The sequence below is a fragment of the Cebus imitator genome, unplaced genomic scaffold, assembly GCF_001604975.1.
Source record: "Cebus imitator isolate Cc_AM_T3 unplaced genomic scaffold, Cebus_imitator-1.0 Scaffold89, whole genome shotgun sequence".
Classification (NCBI taxonomy): Eukaryota; Metazoa; Chordata; class Mammalia; order Primates; family Cebidae; genus Cebus; species Cebus imitator.
This window is the reverse complement of record NW_016107404.1, coordinates 4,640,303-4,666,096: the sequence shown is the minus strand read 5'-3', so window position 1 is coordinate 4,666,096 and position 25,794 is coordinate 4,640,303. Positions and strand designations below refer to the sequence as shown.

Genomic DNA, 25,794 nt, shown 5'->3' with positions numbered 1-25,794 from the left:
TTGTTACAATAATAATGTCACCAGGCATATTTTCAGTTTCCTGACATGGTTTAAATAAATTTGTTAAATGATTAGGTATGAAAATATATTTGAACTTTAATAGCTTTTGCATATTCTAGAAAGGGGGATTAATATGATATCTAAAGATGCTTGTAATTAGGACTAAATCTTAATTTTAAATAAATTTATAATATATGGATAATTTGTGATTTTTACCATCCAGCTATGGTATAATTTTTTATTTATTTTTTGTTTTTTTGGGTTCTCATCTTCTGAGAACATGCACATAAGAGCAATCAGTTTCTTTATTTTAAACTGCACATCTAATGTTAATAAATTTTATGAGGATTATTATTTTTCATTAATGTAGTCTAAGAAAACAGTAAGTTCAGTGGTAGAAAAATAATAGTGCTGCTTTTAAATTAGGAAATTGTGTGAATCATTAAACTTTTTTTAATAAAAGTATTCCTAAGAAATATAATAATTACAAATGTACTAGAAAATATATTTTTTTGTAAAAGTAGGTAGATGATTAATTTACAGTGCTAGGATTAATATGATTCACTTAACTTTCTGTCTTTCAACAATGTGGTTAGGCCCTGTGATGCTTACATATTAGACCAGTCCAAAGTGTAAAATGATTTTCTTATAGTAATCTGGATCCAAGCATACTCTGAACAATTTGGTAATTATTTTATATTTTCCTTTTAGATTTAGCAATCCCGATGAAATGAAATTTAAGAAAACTAAGATTAGTATTAGGATTTAAAATCCTCCCAAACAAAGCATACCAGTCATACCAAAAAATTTGTATAAAGTATCTGTTTATGAGTTTAGAATATTGTGGTTCAAGTAATTTTATTCTTATCCCTAGCTGCCAGTTTGCAATGAGATTACTTTGTATCGAATACCTTATTTCATATGTAACATTTTTTATCTTGATTAGAAAACTTTACCTATTCTACATAGTAAAATTATAGCAATATTAAATACATTATTTTTATCATTTTTACCACAGGAAAAAAACGCTTAGAATAGATCATTGCTATGAATTCACTTAATCTTTCAAAACATGACCAAACATGGATTTTCCTTTGTTAGTTTGCTAAAATAAGCAAACAAACAAAACGCTGGGTGGTAAAATTTGACTTAGGTTCTTACACTCTTTAAGCAGAAAATACAATAGATCCTTTAAATCCAGGATTAGAAAACTAAGACCCTTGGGCCAAATGTAGCCTGCCTCCTGTTTTTTTAAATAAAATCTTACTGGATCACGGATGTGACCTTTCTTTAGGTATTGTATATGGCTGCTTTCACTCTATAAAAGCAAAGTTAATCAGTCACAACAGGGATGATATGGCCTATAAAGATAGTTTTGCAAATTCTAAAATAGTTGTTTTCTGACCCTTTACAGAAAAGAGTTGCCAGAATATAGTAGGAATTTGTTCCATAAATCACTAAAAAGTTTACATTGCAGTTTTACTCAATATTTCAGTACTATCTTTATGTCTGTTTTAGAATTGTCTATGGACAATGGTAATTTCTCAGGGGGAAAAATCAAAGAAGAAATTCAAATGGAGTAAATATAGTAATCCAATGCTGGTACTCATATCCATCTGTCGTCCTACATTGGATTGTTCCCCTATTAACACTGTCAGAACTACTCACCCTAAAGATACATTTGTACTCTTTTTTGCCTCTTACTACCACTTTTTCTTTAAAACCCTTTTTCCCTTTCCAGCCAATGTTTTGAAAACAGAGTTTAAATTTTTTTTTCTTTCTTCACCTTTTTACTTCCTATTAAACACTTGGTTCTCTCCAGTTTGGCCTATTCCCACCATTTCACTAAAGGTAGGGTGGTAATGAAAATGCCATCAAAAGTAATAGCGCAAGTATTTATAACATTTAATTACTAATTTAACTTCATTGTAATAATGGAAGAAATTGTAAATTAAGGATATATTTTGTTAATTTGTAAGAAAGAAACGTTGCAGCTTTTACACAATAAAATTTGGCATAACATTTAATCAGTTAGATGTGAGCAGTGCAGTTACAACTTTCTGGGGATGATTAAGTTTTTAAAACCAGAACCTAGGATTAAAATTACACTTGATATAGCCCTTACGTTGCCCAGAATGTACAGGAAGTATATGTGGTGTTGCGTATACATTAATGACGTCCAATGAACACTACACAAATACTTGTTCCTTTGTCATTTAATCTTATTGCTGTTTCTTCAATTAATGAGGACTTGGCTTCTAGTTATATGTGCCAGAAGAATATTGTTTCCCCAATCATTATTAAGTTAAACACATATGTTTAACTTATGTAGTGACTCTTCTACATAACATAAAAGTTAGCAAAAGATAATTTTTGCTATGTTACATTATGATAAATTTGACTGCTGCAAATACATCTGCACAGATTTATGTACTATGATATTAAGAAAGCAGTCTTGTAGGTAAATTTTAAAAATAAAATTAATACTGTATTTATTAAATATGAGGGATTTAAAAATATTAAGAAAGTGAAACCTTAGGCTTATCACTCAGAAATTTACTTTGTATCATTTTTATTGATATAGTATATATTATCATGCATTATTTCATTTACTTCTCTCAACAACTGTAGCAGGTAGCCACAGTCGTATTTCTATTTTACTGATGAGGAAAGGGGATAGGAAGATTAGGAAATCTCCTCAGTGAGTGTCAGCAAGTCATAGCCAGTAAGAGGTAAAATCAACCTAGGACATACTGATCTTAAAGATCAGTATCCTAACCACAGGGCTATATTGTACAATTATACAAGAAAATCTTGGAAAAAATTAATAAAGGTGCCTTTTGGCTTGGCTGGATACTAAAAGAACTTAAGAAAATATTAATTTAGAATCCAAATATGTGCCTATTTTCTGTATTAGTTTGAGGAATCATGGGGCCGGTAATAAACACTTCAACTATGCTATATTTTTCCTGAGAGGGACTGTCTCCTTCTACAATGATAGTTATGATAGTGCTGGGGATTCTAACATCCTTAATTTGTACAGTAATTAAAATAATTTTGTCTATGTTGGTAATATATTTGCCTAAATCTTTTTGAAAACCTGGAGGAAAACTTTTCATTATATGCTTCTTATAAGGAGATTGTAATTTGGGTAACCTTTCCCCTGTCTTTTACATCCTATGCCTTGGGTGCCATCATGAGGAAAAATAATCCTTATTCCTCTGACACCATTTGTATGTTTACTGGAATTCTGTCATAATATTCATCATTTATGGCAGTGGGTCTTAAATGCTTTTTGTATGTAGACAAAATTTTATGCAATTTCTATGCACTTTCTTCCTGAAATTCATACATCTTCTCCATTTCTACATAATTCTAAGTAGTTTATGGCTTTCCTATGCTTTTTGTATGTAGACAAAATTTTATGCAATTTCTATGCACTTTCTTCCTGAAATTCATGCATCTTCTCCATTTCTACATAATTCTAAGTAGTTTATGGCTCTCCTGGTAAATATTAAGAGCATTAATGGAATTTTATTAGTGATAATTTTATTGACAATTTCATTGAGAGCAAATTGTATTTTAAATTTCTAATAGTTAATGGCAATCTTTTTTCCCACCTGAACACTTTGAGTCTTATTTTAAGAGTGAGTGAAAAAGAAGGAAGACGTAAAAAGTCAGGGTCTTTCTTAAAATAAAACAAGAGATACATATAAACTGAAGCAAACCCCAAAAATATTATATTGGAGAATTCAGATTTTATTGAGAAGCATACTTCTGGAGTTTGTGCATTAAGATTCCTAATTACTTATATTATTATCTAATAGCCTAAAGTCATCTTTCATATTTTATAACATTTACTTGATAAGTAATTTTTGAATGTCCTAAGATATATAATAAATGTTGTATTTGGATTTGTCCTTCTTTTACCACATATTATTTTATTTATAGTATTCAATTTAGAAAAAAAACTATTAAATCACTTTTTTCCTCATAGAAAATTTCTCCAGTGTATTTTCCACATTCACTAAAGCAAGTTGCTGAAAACCAATTTTATGGTCAGAAAAAGCTTATAGTCTAATACTTCAGTCAATCCCTATGTCTTCTTTTCTGATATAAGTATAAATCAAATTCCAAGTACAGGTTTTATACTGAATTTATGATTCAGTTGTTACCTGTTTCCTGTTTTATAAATTGTGACAAATATAATGGAATATTAATTTAGTTACCTTAACCTTCAGGATATTCTATGGGGGGGTCCTCTTGCTCTTTTTTTAAAAAAATCAGATAAAGTATATAACACAAAATATATGACTTTATTAATATGTAACATTATTAAAGTTATGATTTATGATATGAAACTACTGATAATTTATAATTTTTAGGTCTAATATTTAGCTTATCTAGAATAAACTTTGTAGGGATTTATTAATAACTTTATTACTTGAAATATTTTTCTGTGCTCAATTTTTTTAACTTTATTGATTACCATACACAGTGATTAAAATTGTAATTATTTACAATCTATAATTGATTCTCTGTCGTTGCTTCTTATTTCACTGAGAGAGTAGAAGTTCCATCACTCCCACCTCCCTTTTTACCACTCCACTGCCTCTGGCCTCAGGTATTCTTCTCTTCTGTCACAGACTCTAGACTATGCAAGTTGTTATCTGAGGCCAGCCCTCATTTTGTCTGCTTGATGCCAGCTCCTCTCACTGACTTAAGGATATTGCTTTTGTAATTGTACCTCTTTTACCTCCATTGTCAGTTTTTTCCCTCTTTGCTGGGTAATTCCCATAATCATACAGTTGTATAATAATATCTCACATTTTTAAAAAGGAAGAGAAGAACCACCCTACATTTCATATCTTGTAAGTTCATCTTGATTCCCTATGTTCTGCTTTAGAGCATATCTCCTTGAAAAAAGTTTGTTGGCCACTTCCTCATTTCCTAGTCTCTCAGACCTAGTCTCAGTTTGGCTTTTATCCCCATGACTCTACTGAACCTTTTTTTTTCTTTTTTTGTGACTTTCACAGTGCGAACTTCATTGATTGATTCTCAGGAATCTTTTTAGATTCCTGGCAGCATTTGTCACTGTTGTTCATTTCTTCCTTTTTTAAAAAAATTTTATTTCAGTTACAGCTGAGGATTTTTTTTTTAATTGTACTTTAGGTTCCGGGGTACATGTGCAGATCATGAAGGATTGTTGCGTAGGTACACACATGGCAATGTGGTTTGCTGCCTCCATCCCCCCGTCACCCACATCTGCCATTTCTGCTCATGTTATCCCTCCCTGTCCCCCCAGCCCCCTGCTGTCCCTCCCTTGGCCTCCCCCAAACAGACCCCAGTGTGTGATGCTCCCCTCCCTGTGTCCATGTGTTCTCATTGTTCAACACCCACCTATGAGTGAGAACATGCGGTGTTTGATTTTCTGCTCTTGTGTCAGTTTGCTGAGAATGATGGTTTCCAGATTCATCCATGTCCCTACAAAGGACACAAACTCATCATTTTTTTATGGCTGCATAATATTCCATGGTGTACACATGCCACATTTTCCTTGTCCAGCCTGTCATTGATGGGCATTTGGGTTGGTTCCAGGTCTTAACATTTTCTTCATTGGGGCCCTGGGCACAGAACCCTCAGATTCTCTGACTACTTCACTGGCCTCTCTGCTTAGTCTCTTTTGGTAGTGTTTTCTTTTCCCCTCAACCTGGAAGCAATGGACTGTTTATGGCTCAGTCCTAGGATTAATTTCTTTACTTTCATTTCTCACTGCCTATCTGGTCTCTTCCAGTCTCAAGACTTTAAATAGTATCTACAATGTTTATTACCACATTTAAATTGCCCACTCTGACTTTCTTCCTGAACTTTGAACATGAATACTCAATGTTTATCTTCGCTTGAATGCTAGACATGTTGCATTTAACATGAATGGAAACAATCCCTTAATTACTCCAACCACCCAGTTGCTCCCTCATTTGTCCCCATTTAGTAAACAAATGGCTATCTGTTGCTCAGCCGAAAACCCTGGAGTCGAGCCTGACTTCTCTCATTCACCAACACCTGACAGCTGATCCGTCAGCAAATCCTCCTGGCCCCACTTTTACAGCATGTCTACAACATACTGACTTCTCATAACCTGTACTGCTACCAACTTTCTTCAAGCCACTATGCTCTGTCCCCTTGACTGTTGCGATAGCCTGCTAACTGGTCTCTTATTCTATGCTTGCTAGACTAATCCCTTTAAAACATAAGTCTGGTCAGTGTCACTTGTCTCAGAACCTTCCAAGGGTTTACTTCTGATTCAGAGTAAAATTGCTTTCCTCACTGTGGCTCCTTACTGTTTTCCTGACTCACCTTTCACCACTCTCCTAGGTCACTTAGTTGGCGTTGGTTCCAGGCAATCCAGATACCCTGGCTGTTTGCTATTTCTTGTAGTTGCCCAATACTTCTTTGTTTCAGGGACATTGCATTTACTTTTCCATCTGCCCCAGCTGCTTTTTCCCAGATATCTGCATAGCACAGACCCTCATTTTCTTTAGATCTCTGTTCAGATATCAGTTTGTCAGTCATGTTTGTCATTCATGCTCGCCCTCTGTAAAATAGGACAAGCACTCTCGTCACTCTATGTCTTTTAGCCAGCTTATTTAACTTCATAGAACTTGTCACCCTCCCCACTAGAATGCGAACTCCATGATATAGGGACTTTTGTCAACTTTGCTATTGTCTAGCCCAATGCCTGGAAGATAGGAGATGTTCACTTATTATATTTTATACACCATGCTGGTATTAGCACCTAGAAGTGTATTCATATTTTATTCTAAAATATGCTGTGAACGTTGGACATTTTAACTTGTAAATGTAACACTGCAACTAATTACTATAACATTTCCTGAGACTTAAATTTTTGAATTGTACATAAATTAAGCTAATTTGGCAGAAGGAAATGGCATAAAGCCTTTTGTTTGATTTTATCCTAGGTATGAGTTAATACAAAAAGGAGTAACTGAACTTAGAACTGTTGGGAATGTTCCAGATGTCTACACCCAGATTATGCTTTTGGAAAATGAAAACAAAAATTTAAAGAAAGACTTGAAGCACTACAAACAAGCAGCTGAGTATGTTATATTTTAAATGACATTGTCTTCTTTTTCTTTTGGATTAAATGAAAGAGTTGAGTGAAGCTGATATATATATAATATACCAGAGCTTTAATTTTGGAAAACTGAATTTTTGTTTAGTTGTAAAGAATTTGAGAGGCTTCACTAGCAAATTAATTAAACAGATGATCAGAACTATCACAATTGTAACTTACCAACAAGAGGGGAATACAAGGAGTTGTTTAGGAGATGGTAAATTTATTATATAACAATTACTTCCTTAGGTATTTGGTAGTCTTTTCATGGTTTATAACATTTTCTCCTTTAAAGATAAGCTAATTTCTGAAATAATAATAAAATTATAGAAAGCCAAGAGGAAAGTGCTAGTTTATTCCTATTTGAGGAATTTCAGTATTTGAAAATTCTCCAAAAGGAGTAATATAAACTGTGGACTTTGGATCACCCAAATGATATATAAGTTCATCAGTTGTTAACAAATGTACCTCTCTGGTGGGGGATATTGATAATGGGGAAGGCTGTGCATGTGTGGGAGTAGGAGGTGTATGGGACATCTTTGTACCTTCTAATCAGTTTTGCTGTGAACTTAAAACTGCTCTAAAAATAAGTTTATTAAAAAAATAGAGTTCTCTATACTGTTTTCCATACAGGTTAAACCAATTTACATTGTGACTAACTATATATGAGTGTTCTCTTATCTCCATATTCTTGCCAACATCTGTTACTTTTAACTTTTTAATAATAGCTGTTTTGACTGGTGTAAGATGATATCTCATTGTGGTTTTGACTTCAGTCCAGCAATTCCACTACTAGGGATCTACCCAGTTGTATAAAAATAACACCCACACTCATATGTTTATTGCAGCACTGTTGATAATAACAGAGTCATGGAATCAACCTAAGTGTCCATCAGCAGATGGTAGGATAAAAAATGTGGCATTTATTTACAACGGAGTATTATTCAGCTGTAAAAATGAATGAAATCAGGCCTTTTGCAGCAACTCGAGGACATCATCCTTTGTGAAATGACTCAGAAACAGAAAGTCAAAAACTATATATTTTCATTTATAAGTAGAAGCTAAACAATGAGTACATATGGACATATAGAATGGAAAAATGGATACTGGAGACTCCAAAAGGTGGGAGAGTGGGAGGAAATTACGGTATGGGTAAAATGTCCACCATCTGGGTGATGGGTACACCAGTAGCTCAGACTTCACCACTATGCAATATATCCATGTAAAACAACTGTACTTTTACCCTTAAATCTATAAAAATAAAAAATTAAAAAACGTAAATATTAGCTATCCATAATTTCACCACCCAGCGCCAGCCACATACCACTTTGTTGAATAGCAGCCTTAACTTTCCTCAGTGCATATATATTAATACGTATTGATGAGTAACTTGTTTTTTTTTTTTGAAAAAGAAAAAAAGAAAGCGAGAAAGAAAGAAAAAAGAATGAAAGAGAAATAGAGAGAACAGTAGTCTTGCTTTATTGCCCAGGCTAGAATATAGTCTAAAAATGGGTATTGAAAACATCTTTTATGTGAATAATTGTGCTTAACAATGGAGACAGGAAGGAATAAGGGAGGAAAATAACAAACAAGCAGCCAACCAATATTTTCTTTAAACCTGTGAAATGCTATGGAATTACTGAGGAGTGGTTTACTTCCAATTATGTAGTCACTTTTAGAGTAGGTGTGATGTGGTACTGATAAGAATGTATGTTTTGTGGATTTGGGGTGGAGAGTTCTATAAATGTTTATTAAGTTTATTTGTTCCAGATCTGAGTTCAAGTCCTGGATATCCTTGTTAATTTTCTGTCTCGCTGATCTGTCTAATATTGACAATGTGATGTTAAATTCTCCCACTATTGTTGTGTGGGAGTCTAAGTCTCTTTATAAGTCATTAAGAACTTGCCTTATGTATCTGGGTGCTCCTGTATTGGGTGCATATATAGTTAGGTTCATTAGCTTTTCTTGTTGCATTGATTCTTTTACCATTATGTAATGTCCTTCTTTGCCTCTTTTGATCTTTGTTGCTTTAAAGTCTATTTTATCAGAGGCGAGAATTGCTACTCCTGCTTTTTATTTTATTTTATTTTTTGCTCTCCATTTGGTTGGTAAATCTTCCTCCATCCCTTTGTTTTGAGTCTTTGTGTATCCTTGCATGTGAGATGGGTCGGGATACAGCATACCGATGGGTTTTGGCTTTTTATCCAATTTGCCTGTTTGTGTCTTTTGATTGGGGCATTTAGTCGATTTAAATTTAGGATTAATAATAATATATGTGAGTTTAATACTGCCATTTGATGCTAGCTGGCTGTTGCCCATTAGTTGATGTAGATTCTTCATTATATTGATGCTCTTTACCTTTTGGAATATTTTTGGAATGGCTGATAGTGGTTGTTCCTTTCTATCTATGGTGCTTCTTTCAGAAGCTCTTGTGAAGCTGGCCTGGTGGTGATGAAATCTCTGAGTACTAGCTTATTCACAAAAAATTTTATTCCTTCAGTTATGAAGCTTAGTTTGGCTGGATATGAAATTCTGGGTTGAAAGTTCTTTTCTCTAAGAATGTTGAATATTGGCATCCACTGTCTTCTGGCTTGTAGAGTTTCTGCTGAGAGATCTGCTGTGAGTCTGATAGGCTTCCCTTTGTGGGTAACCTGACCTTTCTCTCTGGCTGCGCTTAGCATTTTCTCCTTCATTTCAACCCTGGTGAATCTGACAATTATGTGCCTTGGGGTTGCTCTTCTTGAGGAATATCTTTGTGGTGTTCTCTATATTACCTGGAGTTGAATATTGTCCTGCTTTGCTAGGTTGGGAAAGTTTTCTTGAATAAGATCCTGAAGAATATTTTCCAACTTGGATTCATTCTCTTCGTCACATTCAGGTACACCTATCAAACATAGATTAGGTCTTTTCACATAGTCCCATATTTCTTGGAGACTTTGCTCATTCCTTTTTACTCTTCTCTAATCTTGTTTTCTCGTTTCATTTCATTAAGTTGGTCTTCGACCTCTGATATTCTTTCTTCTGCTTGATAAATTCGACTGTTAAAACTTGTGCATACTTCGCAAAGTTCTTGTATTGTGTTTTTCAGCTCAGTTAATTCACTTTTTCCTTTCTAAATTGTCGATTGTCATTAGCATTTCGTCAAACCTTTTTTCAAGGTTTTTAGTGTCTTTGCATTGGGTTAGAACGTGTTCTTTTAGCTCACAGAAGTTTCTTATTAGCCACCTTCTGAAGCCTGATCCTGACAATTCATGGACACTAATGAGTGTCCATCAGGCCTTGTTCCCTTGCTGATGAGGAGCTGCGATGCCCTGAAGGAGGAGAAGCATTCTGGTTTCGGATGTTTTCAGCCTTTTTGCACTGGTTTCTTCCCATCTTTGTGGATTTATCCACCTGTTGTCTTTGTAATTGCTGACTTTCAGATTGGGTCTCTGAATGGACATCAGCTTGTTGGTGGTGATGTTATTTCTGTTTCTTTGTTTTCCTTTGGTGGACGCCCCTTCCTCACAGAGCTGGACCTTCCCAGGTTCAACTGTGCTTGCTGTGAAACTCTCAACTGTCAGCGTTTCCAATTGCTGTTTTTTTGTGGGGTTGGGACCTGCTGAGCCCGATCACCTGGCTCCCCACCTCGGAGCCCCCTTTTTTTCTTTTCCTAATTGAACGGTCGATTCTATCCCAGGTGCCCCAGTCGCCCGCCGAAAAGGTGCCGGGATCTATGCAGTTTCTCGTGAGGTGACTGCGCAGGCTGAAACAGTGGTGTTGAGATTCGTGGTGCTTCTCTGCCTGGGAATCTCCTGGTCTGGCTCCCGGCTTCAGTCCCCTTTTCAATCAACTCAATGGGCGACTCTGTCTTCCCAGAGCGCCAAACTGTCAGCTAAAAGGGCACCCAGTCCTGTATACTCTGCACTGAGAACCACCGCGCTGGGATGCTAGCAAAACAGCTGCACTGGCCAAAAGAGTCGCGCTGCTGACCCGTGGGGCTCCTCCGCTGGGAATCTCCTGGTCCGTAGGCAACAAAAATTCATCTGGAAGTCTGGCATCCACTCACCCCCTGCACCTTCACTGGGAGCTGCGATCCTGAGCTGCTGCTAGCCGGCCATCTTCAACTCTTAAATATAAACTCTACTAATGCCATATTTTGTAATTTCCTTTTTCATTTAGGAGTATGTAATTAATATATTTTTATGAAAATAAATTTTATTCTAAATTAAAAGAAAATCACTGAAGGGAAACCTTTGTTTTATAATTTCCTGGCATAAACTTATTCATAGAAGAGAATCCAAATCTCTCCACACCTTTCTTTCTTCCTACAATTAATGGAAGATATGCAGTTCCTGGTGAACAATTTTTAGATAAACAGCTGGTGTTATTCTGACAAGGAATATGTGGATGCATTAACTTGGGTTGAATCTGCTCATCTGAGACAATGTTATATGGAAAAATCAATGCTCAGATGTGAAGGAGAGTTCGTGTTTTATTTATTAATTTATTTTTATTGAATATAGTTAAAGAGGGCATTTCTCACTTAAAGAATCATATTAAAACCAAAATTAGATTAGTGGAACTACCATATAGGAGCATAATATTAAGATTTTTCCTAAGTTTAATGTAAGGAAACATGACTTTTCATTGAAAAGTAGAGAAAACATTTAAAATAAGCTCTAGTTGTAAAAGATGACAGTAAATAATTATTATGATCATTTATTCAAGTATTGTATGTACTTGTAGAAATGTTTTTGCAAGGTATATAAATTTTGTATTATCTGTGGATGTAATGTACCATTTAGAATTTTGTATTTTACATTAGAAGTGTATGATGATTCAGAAGAATATATTACTAGAACCAGTGCTCTCTGTATTCTTAGCTGCATTTCTCAAAAGTGTTTTTGTACTATTTGCCCTGATGCTTACTATGATTTTGTATATTCACCTAATGGATTCACTGGGAATTTGTTACAGCGTATTTCTCACAGTGCTGCCTGGCACACTGTTTCAGTTCCTGATCTCCTTTGAATTATTGCTTGAATTTGCTAAATTTCTTTTAAATAGATCAAAACAGCCTCCTTATGCCATAAGTTTAGCCCCAGTGACATTGAAAAGTCATTGTTAAGTACTGGTCGTTTATTGAATATTATATTTAATAGCAATAATAAAATTAACATATTACTCATGCAGATTATTAATGTTAAAAGAAGCCAGGATTAAAATGTATCACTCAAATAAGACATCTTGTCTTACTAAAATATAAGATTATAGTTTTAATTTTAAGTTTATGGCTATTTCTCAAATCTGTCTCATTCAATAGAACTTAAAATGTAAAAAATTAGACAAGGAAAATTTTTATTTGCTTTACTCTACTTGACATTTGAAAGGAGGTTGCTTGATACTTAGTAGATGCTTAATCTTTATTTCGTTGGGTGGATGTTAAGCATGGCTTGCTTTCACACTTCACAGCACAGTAAAGTGCTTCCTTATAGTCTGGTTCTATGGATACATTCTTAGAAAATGGAGACTGAACTTTGGTTTTGTCAGTAGGTTTTTTATTGATATGCCATAATTGTACATAGGAAATTTATGCATATAATAATTGTACATGTGATATTTTGATACACATGTGTCAAATACATTTGTACATATAATTGTACATGTGATATTTTGATACATACATACCATGTATAGTAATCAAATCAGAGTATTTAGGATATCCGTCACCTCAAACATTTATAATTTTTTTTGTGTTGGGAACATTTCATATCTAACTATTTTCAAGTAGATGATAAATTATTGTTAACTATAGTCACCCTACTGTGCTGTTGAACACTCTAGAACTTATTCCTTCTATCTAACTATGTTTGTACCCATTAACCAGCTTCTCTTCATCTCCCCTGTCCACCCAACTGTCCCCTGAATGCTTCCCAGCCTCTGGTAATTATCATTCTGCCACCTCCATGAGATCAACTAGTTTAGCTCCCACATGAGTAAGAACACGCAATATTTGTCTTTCTGTGCCTTGCTTATTTCATTTAACATGATGATCTCCAGTTCCATCTGTGTACCTGCAACTTATAGGATTTCATTCTTTTTTTAAAATGGCTTAATAACATCCATTGTGTATATGTGCCACATTTGATTTATTTATTCTTATGTTAATAGATACTTAGGTTGATTCCACATTCTTTGTTACTGTGAATAGTGCTGCAATAATGTTTTGAAAAAAGTTTTCTGAACTACATCTGTCCTGCCACCAGCCTGCTCCAAATGATAATGTTTAATCATCTAGGTTTTTCAATTTGACTTCTGAGTCAAATTGAAATTTTCCAATAGCAATTAGTGATAAACATGAGATTCCTTTTATTGAACTTGACCTGATATTTGCATTTTTAGGATTAGGATATTTCCTAAGGTAAAGATAATTATAGATATAAAATACTTTAATAATTATTATTAATATACAAAAAAGTCAGGTTGCAGATATATATTGTTCTTGATTGTACTAATAGCATTTAATGATGTATCTACAAAAGTCAAAGAAATAATCTATAAAATTAATATTTATCTGGGGGGAAGTTGCCACGGAAAGTACTGATCTTAAAGTTCAAATACCTGGCTTCCAATATTCTGTTACTTATTAGCTTAGTTTACTGAATTATTCCCAGTTTTCTTATTGCTAACCTGGGAATAGTTAACAATAACCTGGGAATTGTTAACCTATGGAATAATGTGATAATTAAATGAGACAATCTATGTTAAAATGCTTTGTAAATCACAAAGTGCTTTGAAATGTCAGCTAGTATTATCAATAACTCTAAAAACTGTCATCTCTGGGTTTTTACTAATCATCACATCATTAATATTTTTAAAATTCAGCAACAATGAAGCATGAAGAAAGAAATGAAAGGAGAAAATATTTCACACTAAAATATTATTTGAATTGCCATAATTAAATCAGGGAATTGTAATTTTCTCTGTTGTCAGCATTGCCAATTTTTGACTACAGGTTTTCTCTGTACCTGCTACAAATATAGATTATCTATCTATAAAGTTGGGAAAATAATATGTTGAAAACATTTCTGTATAGGTGTTTTTATGGAGAAAATGATCTTATTAAAAATTTATAGTTACCTTGGAAGTAAAAATATTTCTCATACTGGATATTGAAAAATAATAATATCTTTCTCAGAAAAGTAGAACATGACTTAAAAATTCTGTTGAAATGTGGACCAATTGTAATTTTAAATGCAGAGGTCTAAAGTTGCATTTAAAGCAGGTAACCTGCCCTGCAGAGAATTGGTGGTTGAATGAAGACTATAAACATCACTTATATCTTTCACAGTTTAGGCACTATATTTCATAAACCTTGTTTTATTCAATAGTTGACATACCAAAAGATTCACTTTGATCTGAGTTTATAAATAACTATTATGAGTTTTATTAATTAAAAACTGTTTGCTTGATCTTCTTGCCTATTTTGACTAGCATTTTATGTCTTCTTCCCATACTGTAGACAATGCAAAAAAGAAAAAAAAAAAAGAACTAAAAAGCAACAACAAAAATCTCAGTTGGATGATTAATTCCTAAAAGCATCAGTGTGCTTGAGCTTTAACAGTCTGGCTTTCATTTCACTTTTTCTCAGTTGGCCTTGGACACTGGAGAACTGTTTGCCACCAAATTTAGCAGTCTTTATTTTCCATTTGTATATCCTATTTTTTATTCCTATCTTCCCTTAGAATCTGTGACATCATACTGTTCTGCCTCTCCTTCTACCCTAGTGACAGACTTGTTTTCCTTTTCTTAACTCCAAACAGTTGACAGTCTTTAAGTGTGGTAGGATAACCATTGACTTCATGTGAATATTGACAAATACAATATATATTAGGTAGTGGTAAGTGCTATGAAGAAAAATAATGTGTAAAAGACAGACGCAGTGTGGTTTTCTGCAGGATTCGTACATGGTGGGGCAGGAGGGCAGGGAAGCGCATCAGAAAACTGAAGAGACTGAGGGAGAAAGCCAAGTATAAATTTGGGAAAATGGAATTCCAGGCAGAGGAATGTGGCGGAGACAGGTTGGCTTATTAGAGGATTAGCAAGGAGGCTATAGTGGCTCTAACCAGGGGGTTAGTGATAGAGGTCTTTGCTAGAAACTTGCTTTTTTCCCCACATGGTATGTGAAGCTAATGGTTTTGAGCAGAAGCATGTGAACTGGCTGCTGCAAGAAAATACTCATTGTTACTAATTGTCAAGGAAATGCAAATCAAAAGTAAATGAGAAATCACCTCATACCTCTCGGGATGGCTATTATTAGAAAAGCACAAACAAGTGTTGATATGAATGTGGAAAATTGGAACCCTTGCACACTACTGGTGGGAATGCAAAGTGTGTAGCCACCATTGAAAACAGAATAAAGGTTCCTCAAAAAATTAAAATTAGTGCTACCGTATGATCAGGAAACCCCATTTCTGGGTATTTATTTGAAGTGAATCAAATTGAAACCAGGATATCAGGCAGATATTAGCACTCCTATGTTCATTACAACATTATTCACAATAGCTAAAATATGGAAACAACCTAAATGTCCATTGACAGATAAATGGGTAAAAAATATATGGTACATTCATGCAATGGAATACTATTCATCCTTTAAAAAGAAGGAAATTCTGTAATATGTGAGGACATCCATGAACTTTGAGGACATTATGGAAAGTGAAATAATCCAGTCACAGAAGGATGATTACTGTATGATTCTTCATATATGAGGAATCTAATATGGTAAAATTCATAGAATCAAAGAGTAGAGTGGTGGTTTCCAGGGGATGAGGGGAGAGGAGGATGGGGCATTAATAATCAAAGGGCATAAAGTTTTAGGTAAACAAGATGAATCAGTGCTATGGATTTGTTGTGTATCATTGTACTACAAACAGCAATAGTGTATTGTACACTTAAAAATTTAAGGGTAGATGTCATGTTGCCTTCTTACCACATACTCAAAGATTAAGTAAACAATATAGACTAATAAACCTTATAGTCCTGTAGGATAATCAACACTCTACTTTTGTCATTCTTATTTCACTTCTACCCTCACCCATCCCCTACTGTACCTCAAGTTATTATAATATATAATTTGTACAGTTATTTTTTGTTATGCTTTATATGCACTGAAATATATGTCTTAACTATATAATTTTGACAAACAGATAAACTCTTTAGTCTCTACACTCATCTTAAGGTAGAACATTTTTATTTATCCAGAAGTTTTCCTCATGTCCCTTCTCAGTCATTCCGTCCCAGCAATCACTATTCAGAATTTTTTCACTTTGGTTTTGTTTGAGAATTTCATAAATGGAAACACAGTATATTATCTTATTGTGTTTGGCATCTTATACTCAACATAAAGTTTGTATAATATGACTATGATTTTTGCCTGTATCAGTAATTTGTTCCTTTTTATTGCTAAGTAGTATTCTGTTGTATAATGTAGACTACAGCTTTTTTAAATCCTTTTTCCATTTAGTTATTTCCAACAATTGGTTATTAAGGATAAAACTACAATGAACATTGAGGCACAAATATTTGGTGGGAATATGTTTTCATTTCCTTTTTATAAAAGCGTAATGGAATTTCTGGATCAAGGGGCTAGATGTATGTTTAACTCTATAAGAACCGCCAGTACATATTCACACATTCGAGTTGGTCCATTTTGCTTTCTCAGTAGGAACACATGAGAATTCCAGTTGCTCCACATAGCTAATGTTGAGTGTCATTAAATCTTTTCAGTTGTAGCCATTTTAACTGTTGTGTTGTGGCATCTTGTGTTTTTGATATGCATTTTCTTTGTAACGAATGATATTATACATAATTTTTTTCTTTGCTTTTTGACCATTCTAAAAAGCATTCTACAGAGCATTTATTCTCTTTCTATATGTTTATGTCTTTTGTTCATTTTTGATTGGCTTGTTGTTCTTATAATTGTGTTTTTTGGGTATTATGGATACAAGTGCTTTGTTAGAATATTGTGAATATTTTCTCCCAGTCTATGGCTTGCGTCTTTAATATTATTGGTGTCTTTTGTTGTGCGGACACTTAAAGGTTAATGAGGTCTAGCTTATCTTTTTTATGGTATTTATTTTGACATTTTGTTGAATATATCATTTTCTACCTGTAGGTCACAGAGATATTTTATATTCTAAAACCCTTAAAAATATAGATTTTTATTCAGCTTAGGATCTGTTCTTAAGTTTCGTACATTGTGTGAGCTTGAAGTCATAAGTTAATTTTCTTAACTATAGGAATACATAATTGTTCTGGCACCATTTCTTGAGACAATTATCTTTAAGTCTCATTTAATTTCTTTGCCACTTTTATTGAAAATCTGTTGACACTTTAGAATACCTTTGCCAATTTCCACAGACACAGGTGCCATAGGTGTAACATAGGATGGGGGTTAAATTGAAAATATAACTTGATTTTGGAAGAATATGTGTATGTGTGTGTGCATACCTATTTTTTGAGGGGTGAAGGATTGATATTGTCATAGTTTTAGTCCTATTTACATAGCATATTTCTCTAAGCTATATTTAATTTAATACTTTATGAAGGAGCTTGAAATTTATGCCCTTCAAATTTAATTATCTAATGTTTATATTTTGTTGTTGCATTTTGAGTTACATATAATAGGGACTATGTTTTGTGTTCACTATACACATATAATAGGGACCATGTTTTGTGATCGCTGTATCCCCAGGGCCTATCACTGTGTCTGGTACATAGTAGGAGCTTAAGTGATTGTGTGCTATTAACCTTTTGGCTCTTTAGTTAAGCTTTTAATAATTTTTAGAGTAGTTAATTGGTGATTTTTTCCCCTTTCATGGCATTTATTGGGAGTATGCATTATTTTCTTGGAAATTTAACCAACTTTCTATTAAGCTAAGTCTTGCCCCATAATGAGTATTGTCTTCGTTTGCCAGGCTTTTGAAGTAAGGAAATATAATGTAGACCAGAAAGGGTTTATTGAGAGCCCTGAGGATTTGGCAGAAAGCAATACTGATTGGAATTACTAGCAGAAAGATGGAAAAACTACCATTTTAAAAATAATGAAATGCTTTATTTTACAGTCTTCCAGAAAATATAGACATAAAGAAAACCATAATTACATGACAATTAATATTGAGGAAAAATTAAGGTGATTTACTTAGGCGCCTTTATTTCACTCTCAAAATTTACTTCTATAAAAGGTCCAAGAGTGCCCAGCTTTTGTAAAGACCCATTTAGTTTTATGACTTTCAAAAACAAACACTGTGAAAATAAAGACAATAATGAGGCTCATAAAATTTCATGCTTTAGTGTTTAGGTAATTGCTTGTTAAATTAAGAAGGTATTTTTTCTGGACATGGATATACTGGTTTCTTTCTTGGTTAAGATAAAATGAAAGTTTTTTTCTAATCTGATTGAATTCCATTTTGGCTGTCCAACAATTATTCCAATGTAAATTTTAGAGGGTTAAATAAATTCATTTAGAAGATAATGAAATATTTACTAATTATATAACTACTATTATCAGAAATTACTTTGACTTAATTTTTCATATGAGAAAAATATATGACACACATGGTCTGCTTTGATGCAGGTAAACAAGAAAATGTTTATATGCTTTATTTTGCCACATTATAACAAATGATCTAATAAAGTCATTATAAAATGATCATTTGAAAATACTTAAAACTTGTTAATAAAGTTATTTTACCATAGATACTCACTTCAGAATACTTTTTGAGCACACTGTTAAATAATATTCATATCACATTGAAAATGGAGTTTTGGGGCAATAATTTTATAGTATGATAAGAATATCTTTACCCTAATATTGCATAATTGAATTGTAGATTTCGATGTGCTGGTTTCCTGAAATGGAGAAGTTAGATAGTCATTGTACCATTTTATTAAGACAAAGCATGTGCAAATTGTTTTCTTTATGATGTACACATTTAAATAGAATGTTCCACTGAGTAACTCTTAACTTCATTGTACTTGAAACAGAATATCTGTTTGCTGTGTTTTTTTAAACATATAGATGCTCTGCTAATGTGATGAGGAAATATATAGTTTAAAATATTAGTTGCTTATTTGAGTGTTTTAGACTTTATTCTTTAGTACAGCTTTTATTTTCCATTTATTAAGCAGATGGGCAGCAGGAAGGTCATAATAGGAGAAGCACCACCATGAAATGAATTTAAATTGTTTTACTGAATAGACTTCACTGTGCAAACAGAAAGCAAGTCGCTGAAAACCAATTTAATGGTCAGAAAAACTTTAAGGTCTAATACTTCAATCAATTCCTATGCTTTCTTTCCTGGGATGAGCACAAATAGGCTTCTAATGTATATTTAAAAAGTGAGTTGATGCAGTGCTGCACATTTATAGCCTGCTTAAGAAATTTTGCAGCATTATTTCTTAAAGTATTTTTAACCTGTTGTGGGTTTACATTTCATATAAGATAAAAATACGCTCATTTATGTAATTCAAGTGATTGAAATTAAGACAGTTTAGTATACTCAGAATAGGTGTTCATAAAATTTTAAATTCATTTATTAAAAGTTACACAATGTTACTAATAATCGCATATTCTGATATTTTTGATCCATTAGAGAATACTTAACTACTTATTGGCACACCCCTTACTGTAGGAAGATAAACTTATCTCTTAGATGAATTTTGTGTATCTCTTTTACTATACTAAATAGTAATATATGAAATGATAATGATTATTATAATTATGAGTACAGAAACATTTATTGAGTAATTGAGTATTTTCTATGTGCAAGACAGTATGTAAGCTACCTTAATAAAATATTTAATTGAATACACTTTGAAGCCCATTATATGTCCATTTTGGAGGTGCTAAATCTAATATTTACAGAGGTTACATAGCTTGACAAAGTCACATTGCTATGAAGAATTTCCTGTATTGAATATGACACTCCAATGAAACAACAGGATCTGTTACCTGATTATTTATGTAGACATAATATTGGATTTTTATCTACTGTTTTAAAACAAATATGGTATTATATTTTAGATAAACTCATTCAACTTGACATGTTTCAGAGCTAACTTGTTGCAGTGGCTCATGCCTGTAATCCCAACACTTTGGGAGGCAGAGGCAGGGAGATCACAAGGTCAGGAGTTTGAGACCAGCCTGACCAATATGGTGAAACCCCATCTCTACTAAAAATACAAAAAAAATTAGCCAGATGTGGTGACACACACCTGTAATCCCAGCTACTTAGGAGGCTGAGACCGGAGAATTGCTTAAACCTGGGAGGCAGAGGTTGCAGTGAGCCAAGATAGCTCCACTGCACTCCACCCTGGTGATGGAGCAAGAATCCATCTCAAAAAAAAAAAAAAAAAGTGATTAAAATCAGTGTTCTAAGATCTTTTTCATTATTCTTTTTGTAAATTATTTGAACAGATTCATTGATCCTTTTTCAGAACATCTCTTCTACACAGAGCCTTTCTAATTGAAAGTGGAATCATTTTCTAAATAAGAATTCAAGTGAGGTTCTTGTGCTTTCATGACAAAATATCAACTGAATCATTTATTTATTTTTTTCCCCATCACTCTACTTAAATTCTCTCCTCTTCTTCACTTAGTACTTGGTAAGGATGATACCAAAGAGTCTGCCATCTCCCTGAGAGTTTCTCTCTTTTTTGGTCCATCTTTACTAGGGAGGTCTTGTGTACCTGAGGATTAGGAATGAGGACTTTTCCTGTCTCTTTGTGTCTCCTCTGTGTTGTGGTCAACCTCTGCCATTTATCTGAAGTTGGTCTTTGTAGGAGTTTCATACTGCTACCTCAGGAGTAGGCTAGTGTAACTTGCTATGATGGAATATTAAGCCTAAGATGGTTACCTGTTGATATCGTTTGGCTCTGTCCCCACCCAAATCTCATCTTGAATTCCCATGTGTTGAGGGAGGGACCTGAAGGGAGGTAACTGAATCATGGGGCACGTCTTTTCCCTGCTGTTTTTGTGATAGTGAATGAGTCTTACAAGATCTCATGGTTTTAAAAAGAGGAGTTTCCCTTCACAAGCTCTCATTTTTTTGCCAGCCACCATCCATGTAAGATGTGTCTTGCTCTCTTTTGGCTTGCACCATGATGGTGAGGCCTCCCCATCCAAGTGGAACTGTAAGTCCACAAAACTTCTTTTTCCTCCCAGTCTTGATATGTCTTTATCAGCAGCGTGAAAATGGAGTAACACAGTAATTGGTAGCAATAGAGTGGGGCATTGCTGAAAAGATACATGAAAATGTGGAAGTGACTTTGGAACTGGGTAACAGGCAGAGATTGGAACAGTTTGGAGAGCCCAGAAGCAGACAGGAAAATGTGGGAAAGTTTGGAACTCCCTAGAGACTTGTTGAATGGCTTTGCCCAAAATGCCGATAATGATATGGACAGAGAAATCCAGGTTGAGATGGTTTCAGATGGAGATGAGGAATTTGTTGAGAATTGGAGCAAAGGTGACTCTTGTTATATTTTAGTAAAGAGACTGGTGGAATTTTGCCCCTGCCCTAGAGATGTGTGGAATTTTGCACTTGAGAGAGATGATTTAGGGAATCATCTGGTGGAAGAAATTTCTAAGCATCAAAGCATTTAAGAGGTGACTTGGGTGCTGTTAAACACATTCAGTTTTAAAAGGGAAACAGAGTATAAAAGTTTGGAAAATTTGCAGGCTGATGATATGATAGGGAAGAAAATCCCATTTTCTGAGGAGAAATTTAAGCCAGCTGCAGAAATTTGCATAAGTAATGAGGAGCTGAATGTTAATCACCAAGACAATGGGGAAAATGTCTCTGGGGCATGTCAGAGACCCTTGCAACAGCCCTATCCAACAAGCCCAGAGGTTTAGGAAGGAAAATATAGTTTATTGGGCTGGGCCTAGGGTCCCTCTGCTATGTGCAGTCTAGGGACTTGGTGCCTTGCATCCCAGCTACTCCAGTCATGACTTAAAGGGACCAAGGTCAGCTTGGGCTGTTGCTTCAGAGGGTGGGAGTCCCAAGCCTTGGCAGTTTCCACAGGTGTTGAACCCACAGGTGTACAGAAGTCAAGAATTGAGGTTTGTGAACTTTGCCTAGGTTTCAGAAGATGTATGGAAATGCCTGGGTGCCCAGGCAGAAGTTTGCTTCAGGGGCAGGGCTCTCGTGGAGAACCTCTGCTAGAGCAGTGCAGAGGGAAATATGGGGTGGGAGTCCCCACAAAGAGTCCCTACTGGAGCATTGCCCAGTGGAGCTATGGGAAGAGGACCATTGTCCATCATACCCCAGAATGGTAGATCTACCAACAGCTTGCACTGTGCACCTGGAAAAGCCACAGACAATCAATGCCAGCCCATGAAAGCAACCAGGAGGAAGACTGTACCTTGTAAAGCCACAGGGGCAGAGGTGCCCAAGACCACAAGAGCCCACCTCTTACATCAGCATTACCAGGATGTGATATATGGATTCAAAGGAGAGCATGTTGGAGCTTTAAGATTTGACTGCCCTGCTGGATTTTGGACTTGCATGGGGCCTGTAATCCCTTTGTTTGGGCCAATTTCTCCCATTCGGAATGGCTCTATTTACCCAATGCCTGTACCCCATTGTATCTAGGAGGTAGCTAGCTTGCTTTTGATTTTTACAGGCTCATAGGCAGAAGGGACTTGCCTTGTTTCAGATGAGACTTTGGACTGTGGACTTTTGAGTTAATGCTGAAAGGAGTTAAGACTTTGGGGGACTGTTGGAAAGGCATGATTGTGTTTTGCAATGTGAAAACATGAAATTTAAGAGGGGCCAGGTGCTCAGTGATATGATTGGCTGTGTCCTTACTGAAATCTCATCTTGAATTTCATGTGTTGTGGGAGGGACCCGGTGGGAGGCAATTGAATCATAGGGGCAGGCCTTTCTTGTGCTGTTCTCATGATAGTAAAGAAGTCTCAAGAGAGCTGATGGTTTTAAAAAGGGGAGTTTCCCCGCACAAGCTCTACTTTTTTGCCTGCCGCCATCCATGTAAGATTTGACTTGCTCCTCCTTGCCTACTTTCATGATTGTGAGTCCTCCCCAGCCATGTGAAACTAACCATAAACCCATTAAACCTCTTCTTCTTCCCAGTCTCAGGTCTGTCTTTATCCACAGCATGAAAATGGACTAATACACTTGTTCATCTATCAAGGGTAGAGAATTTTTCTTTTACTTTTCCCTCACTTGCAAAGTATCTTTGCTTGTGCCTGTGTGTTGCCCTTTACCCAGGGACTTCAGAAATAGGTGCTGGTTTGTGCCTTTTCTGCAGCACCTGTGGGTCCTGAGGCCCATTTCAGTCCCGAGCTCCCACGTAACATTTCTAGACTCTTCTGGGCTAAAAGGGACCCTGCTGCCTTGAAGGGAAGAACCTGATCCTAGCAGGATTTACCTTAATAAGAAGGTCATTATTATAATTATAAAGCACTCAATTCAGCAAGAGGATATAACAATGTAAATATATATGTGCCCAACACTGAAGCACCAGATATATAAAGCAAATATTATTAGATCTAGAGAGAGAGAGATAAATCACAATACAGTAATAGCTGGCGACTTCAACACCCGCTTTCAGTATTGGACAGTTATTCCAGACAGAAAATCAACAAACATCAGACTTAATCTGCACTATAGAACAAATGGACTTAATAGATATTTACATTCTCAATAATAGACTGTATGTTAGGTTAGAAACAAGTTTCAAAAATTCAAAAATTGAAATAATATCAAACATCTTCTCTGACCACAATGTAATAAAACTAAATCAACAAGAAGAATAATTTTGGAAACAACACAAACATGTAGAAATTTAACATTATGCTCCTGAATGACCACTGGATCATTGAAAGAATTAAGAAGAAAACCGAAAAATTTCTTGAAACAAATGATAATGGAAACACAACATACCAAAACCTGTGGGATACAGTGAAAGCAGTACTATGAGGGAAATTTATAGGTATAACTGCTTACATCAAAAAAGAAGAAAAACTTCAAATAAATTACCTAATGATTCATCTTAAAAAATTAACAAAGCAAGAGCAAACCTAATTCAAAATTAGGAAATGTAAAAGAACAGAGTAGAAATAAAGGAATTTGAAATGAAGAAAGCAATACAAAAGTCAAGGAAACAAAAAGTGTTTTTTTGAAAAGATAAAATCAACAAACCTTTAGGCAGATTAAAGAAGGAAAAAAAAAAAAAGGAAAAGACTGAAATAAGTAAACTCAGATGGAAGAGGAAACATTACAGCTGGGATTGAAGAATTTCAAAGGATCATAAATAGCTACTATGACCAACTACATGCCAATATATTGGAAAAATTAGGGGAAATTGATATAATCCTAGACAGATACAAGCTACCAAGATTAAACCATGAAGAATTCCAAAACATGAACAGACCAATAGCAATTAGCAACATTGAAGCTGTAATACAAAGTCTCCCAGTAAAGAAAATGTAGGAGTTGATGGCCTCACTGCTAATTATACCAAACATTTAAAGAACTAACACTGATTCTACTCAAATAATTCTGAAAAATACAGGAAGAGGGAATCTTTCCAAACTCATCTACAAGGCTCATATTACCTTGATACCCAAACCAGACAAAGACACATCAAATAAGAAAACTACAGGCCAATATCTCTAATGTTGATTCAAAAATCAACACAAATACTAGCCAACTGAATTCAACAATATATTAAAAAGATAATTCATCATGACCAAGTGGGATGTATTCCAGTGATTCAAGGATGATTCAACATATGCAAATTAATCAATGTGATACCTTACATCAAAGGAATGAAGAACAAAAAGTATATGATCATTTCAATTAATGCTGAAAAAATTTAATAAAATTCAACATCCTTTTATGATAAAAACTCTAAAAAATTTGGTATAGAAGGAGGATACCTCACAATAAACACCATATATGACAGACCACAATTAATGTCATACTGGATGGGGAAAACCTAAAATCCTTTAAGATCTAAAACATGACAAGGATGCCCATTGTCACCACTATTATTCAGTGTAGCAGTGGAAGTCCTAGCTATCAGACAAGAGAAGGAAATAAAGGGCATATAATTGGAAAGAAGTCAAATTATCCATCTTTGCAGATAATATGATCTTACATTTGGAAAAACCTAAAATATTCACCAAAAAATGATGAAAATGGATACATTTAGCAGGGTTGCCAGATACAACATCAACGTACAAAAATCGGTAGCATTTCTATATGCCAACAGTATAGGATCTGAAAAAAGAAATTAGAAAATAATCCAACTTACAATAGCCACAAATAAAATTAGATACTTATGAAGTAACTTAAGCAAATAAATGAAATATCTCTGCAATGAAAATTATAAAACACTGAAGAAAGAAATTGAAGAGGACATAACTGTGATATTGTGCTGGCCTAGAGCCAGAACCAGAGCAAAACTATTTTATAAAATGCAAAACTGTTTTTAGATAAGTTGAAATGGCTGCCCCATTCTCCTCACAATAACTACTGTCCTTGGCCTCTGTAAATAGAACTGCCAGTTTGTTCTTCAAAACTATGTAAAGCTGCTTACCTTTTCTTATCAGTAACTGCCAGAATTGCTAGCCTTTGCTTACCGGCAAT

At 34.5% G+C, this 25,794-nt stretch overlaps 1 protein-coding gene across 1 annotated transcript in view; it reads left to right on the top strand.

The window, feature by feature from the left end:
* The window catches only part of SPAG16 (sperm associated antigen 16), a 1,101,632-nt gene that overhangs the window by 27,199 nt on the left and 1,048,639 nt on the right, over positions 1-25,794 (top strand). Inside the window, exon 5 of the mRNA XM_017534985.2 lies at positions 6,981-7,118. Coding sequence (XP_017390474.2) covers positions 6,981-7,118 — 138 coding nt within the window. The remainder of the gene's footprint in view (positions 1-6,980; positions 7,119-25,794) is intronic.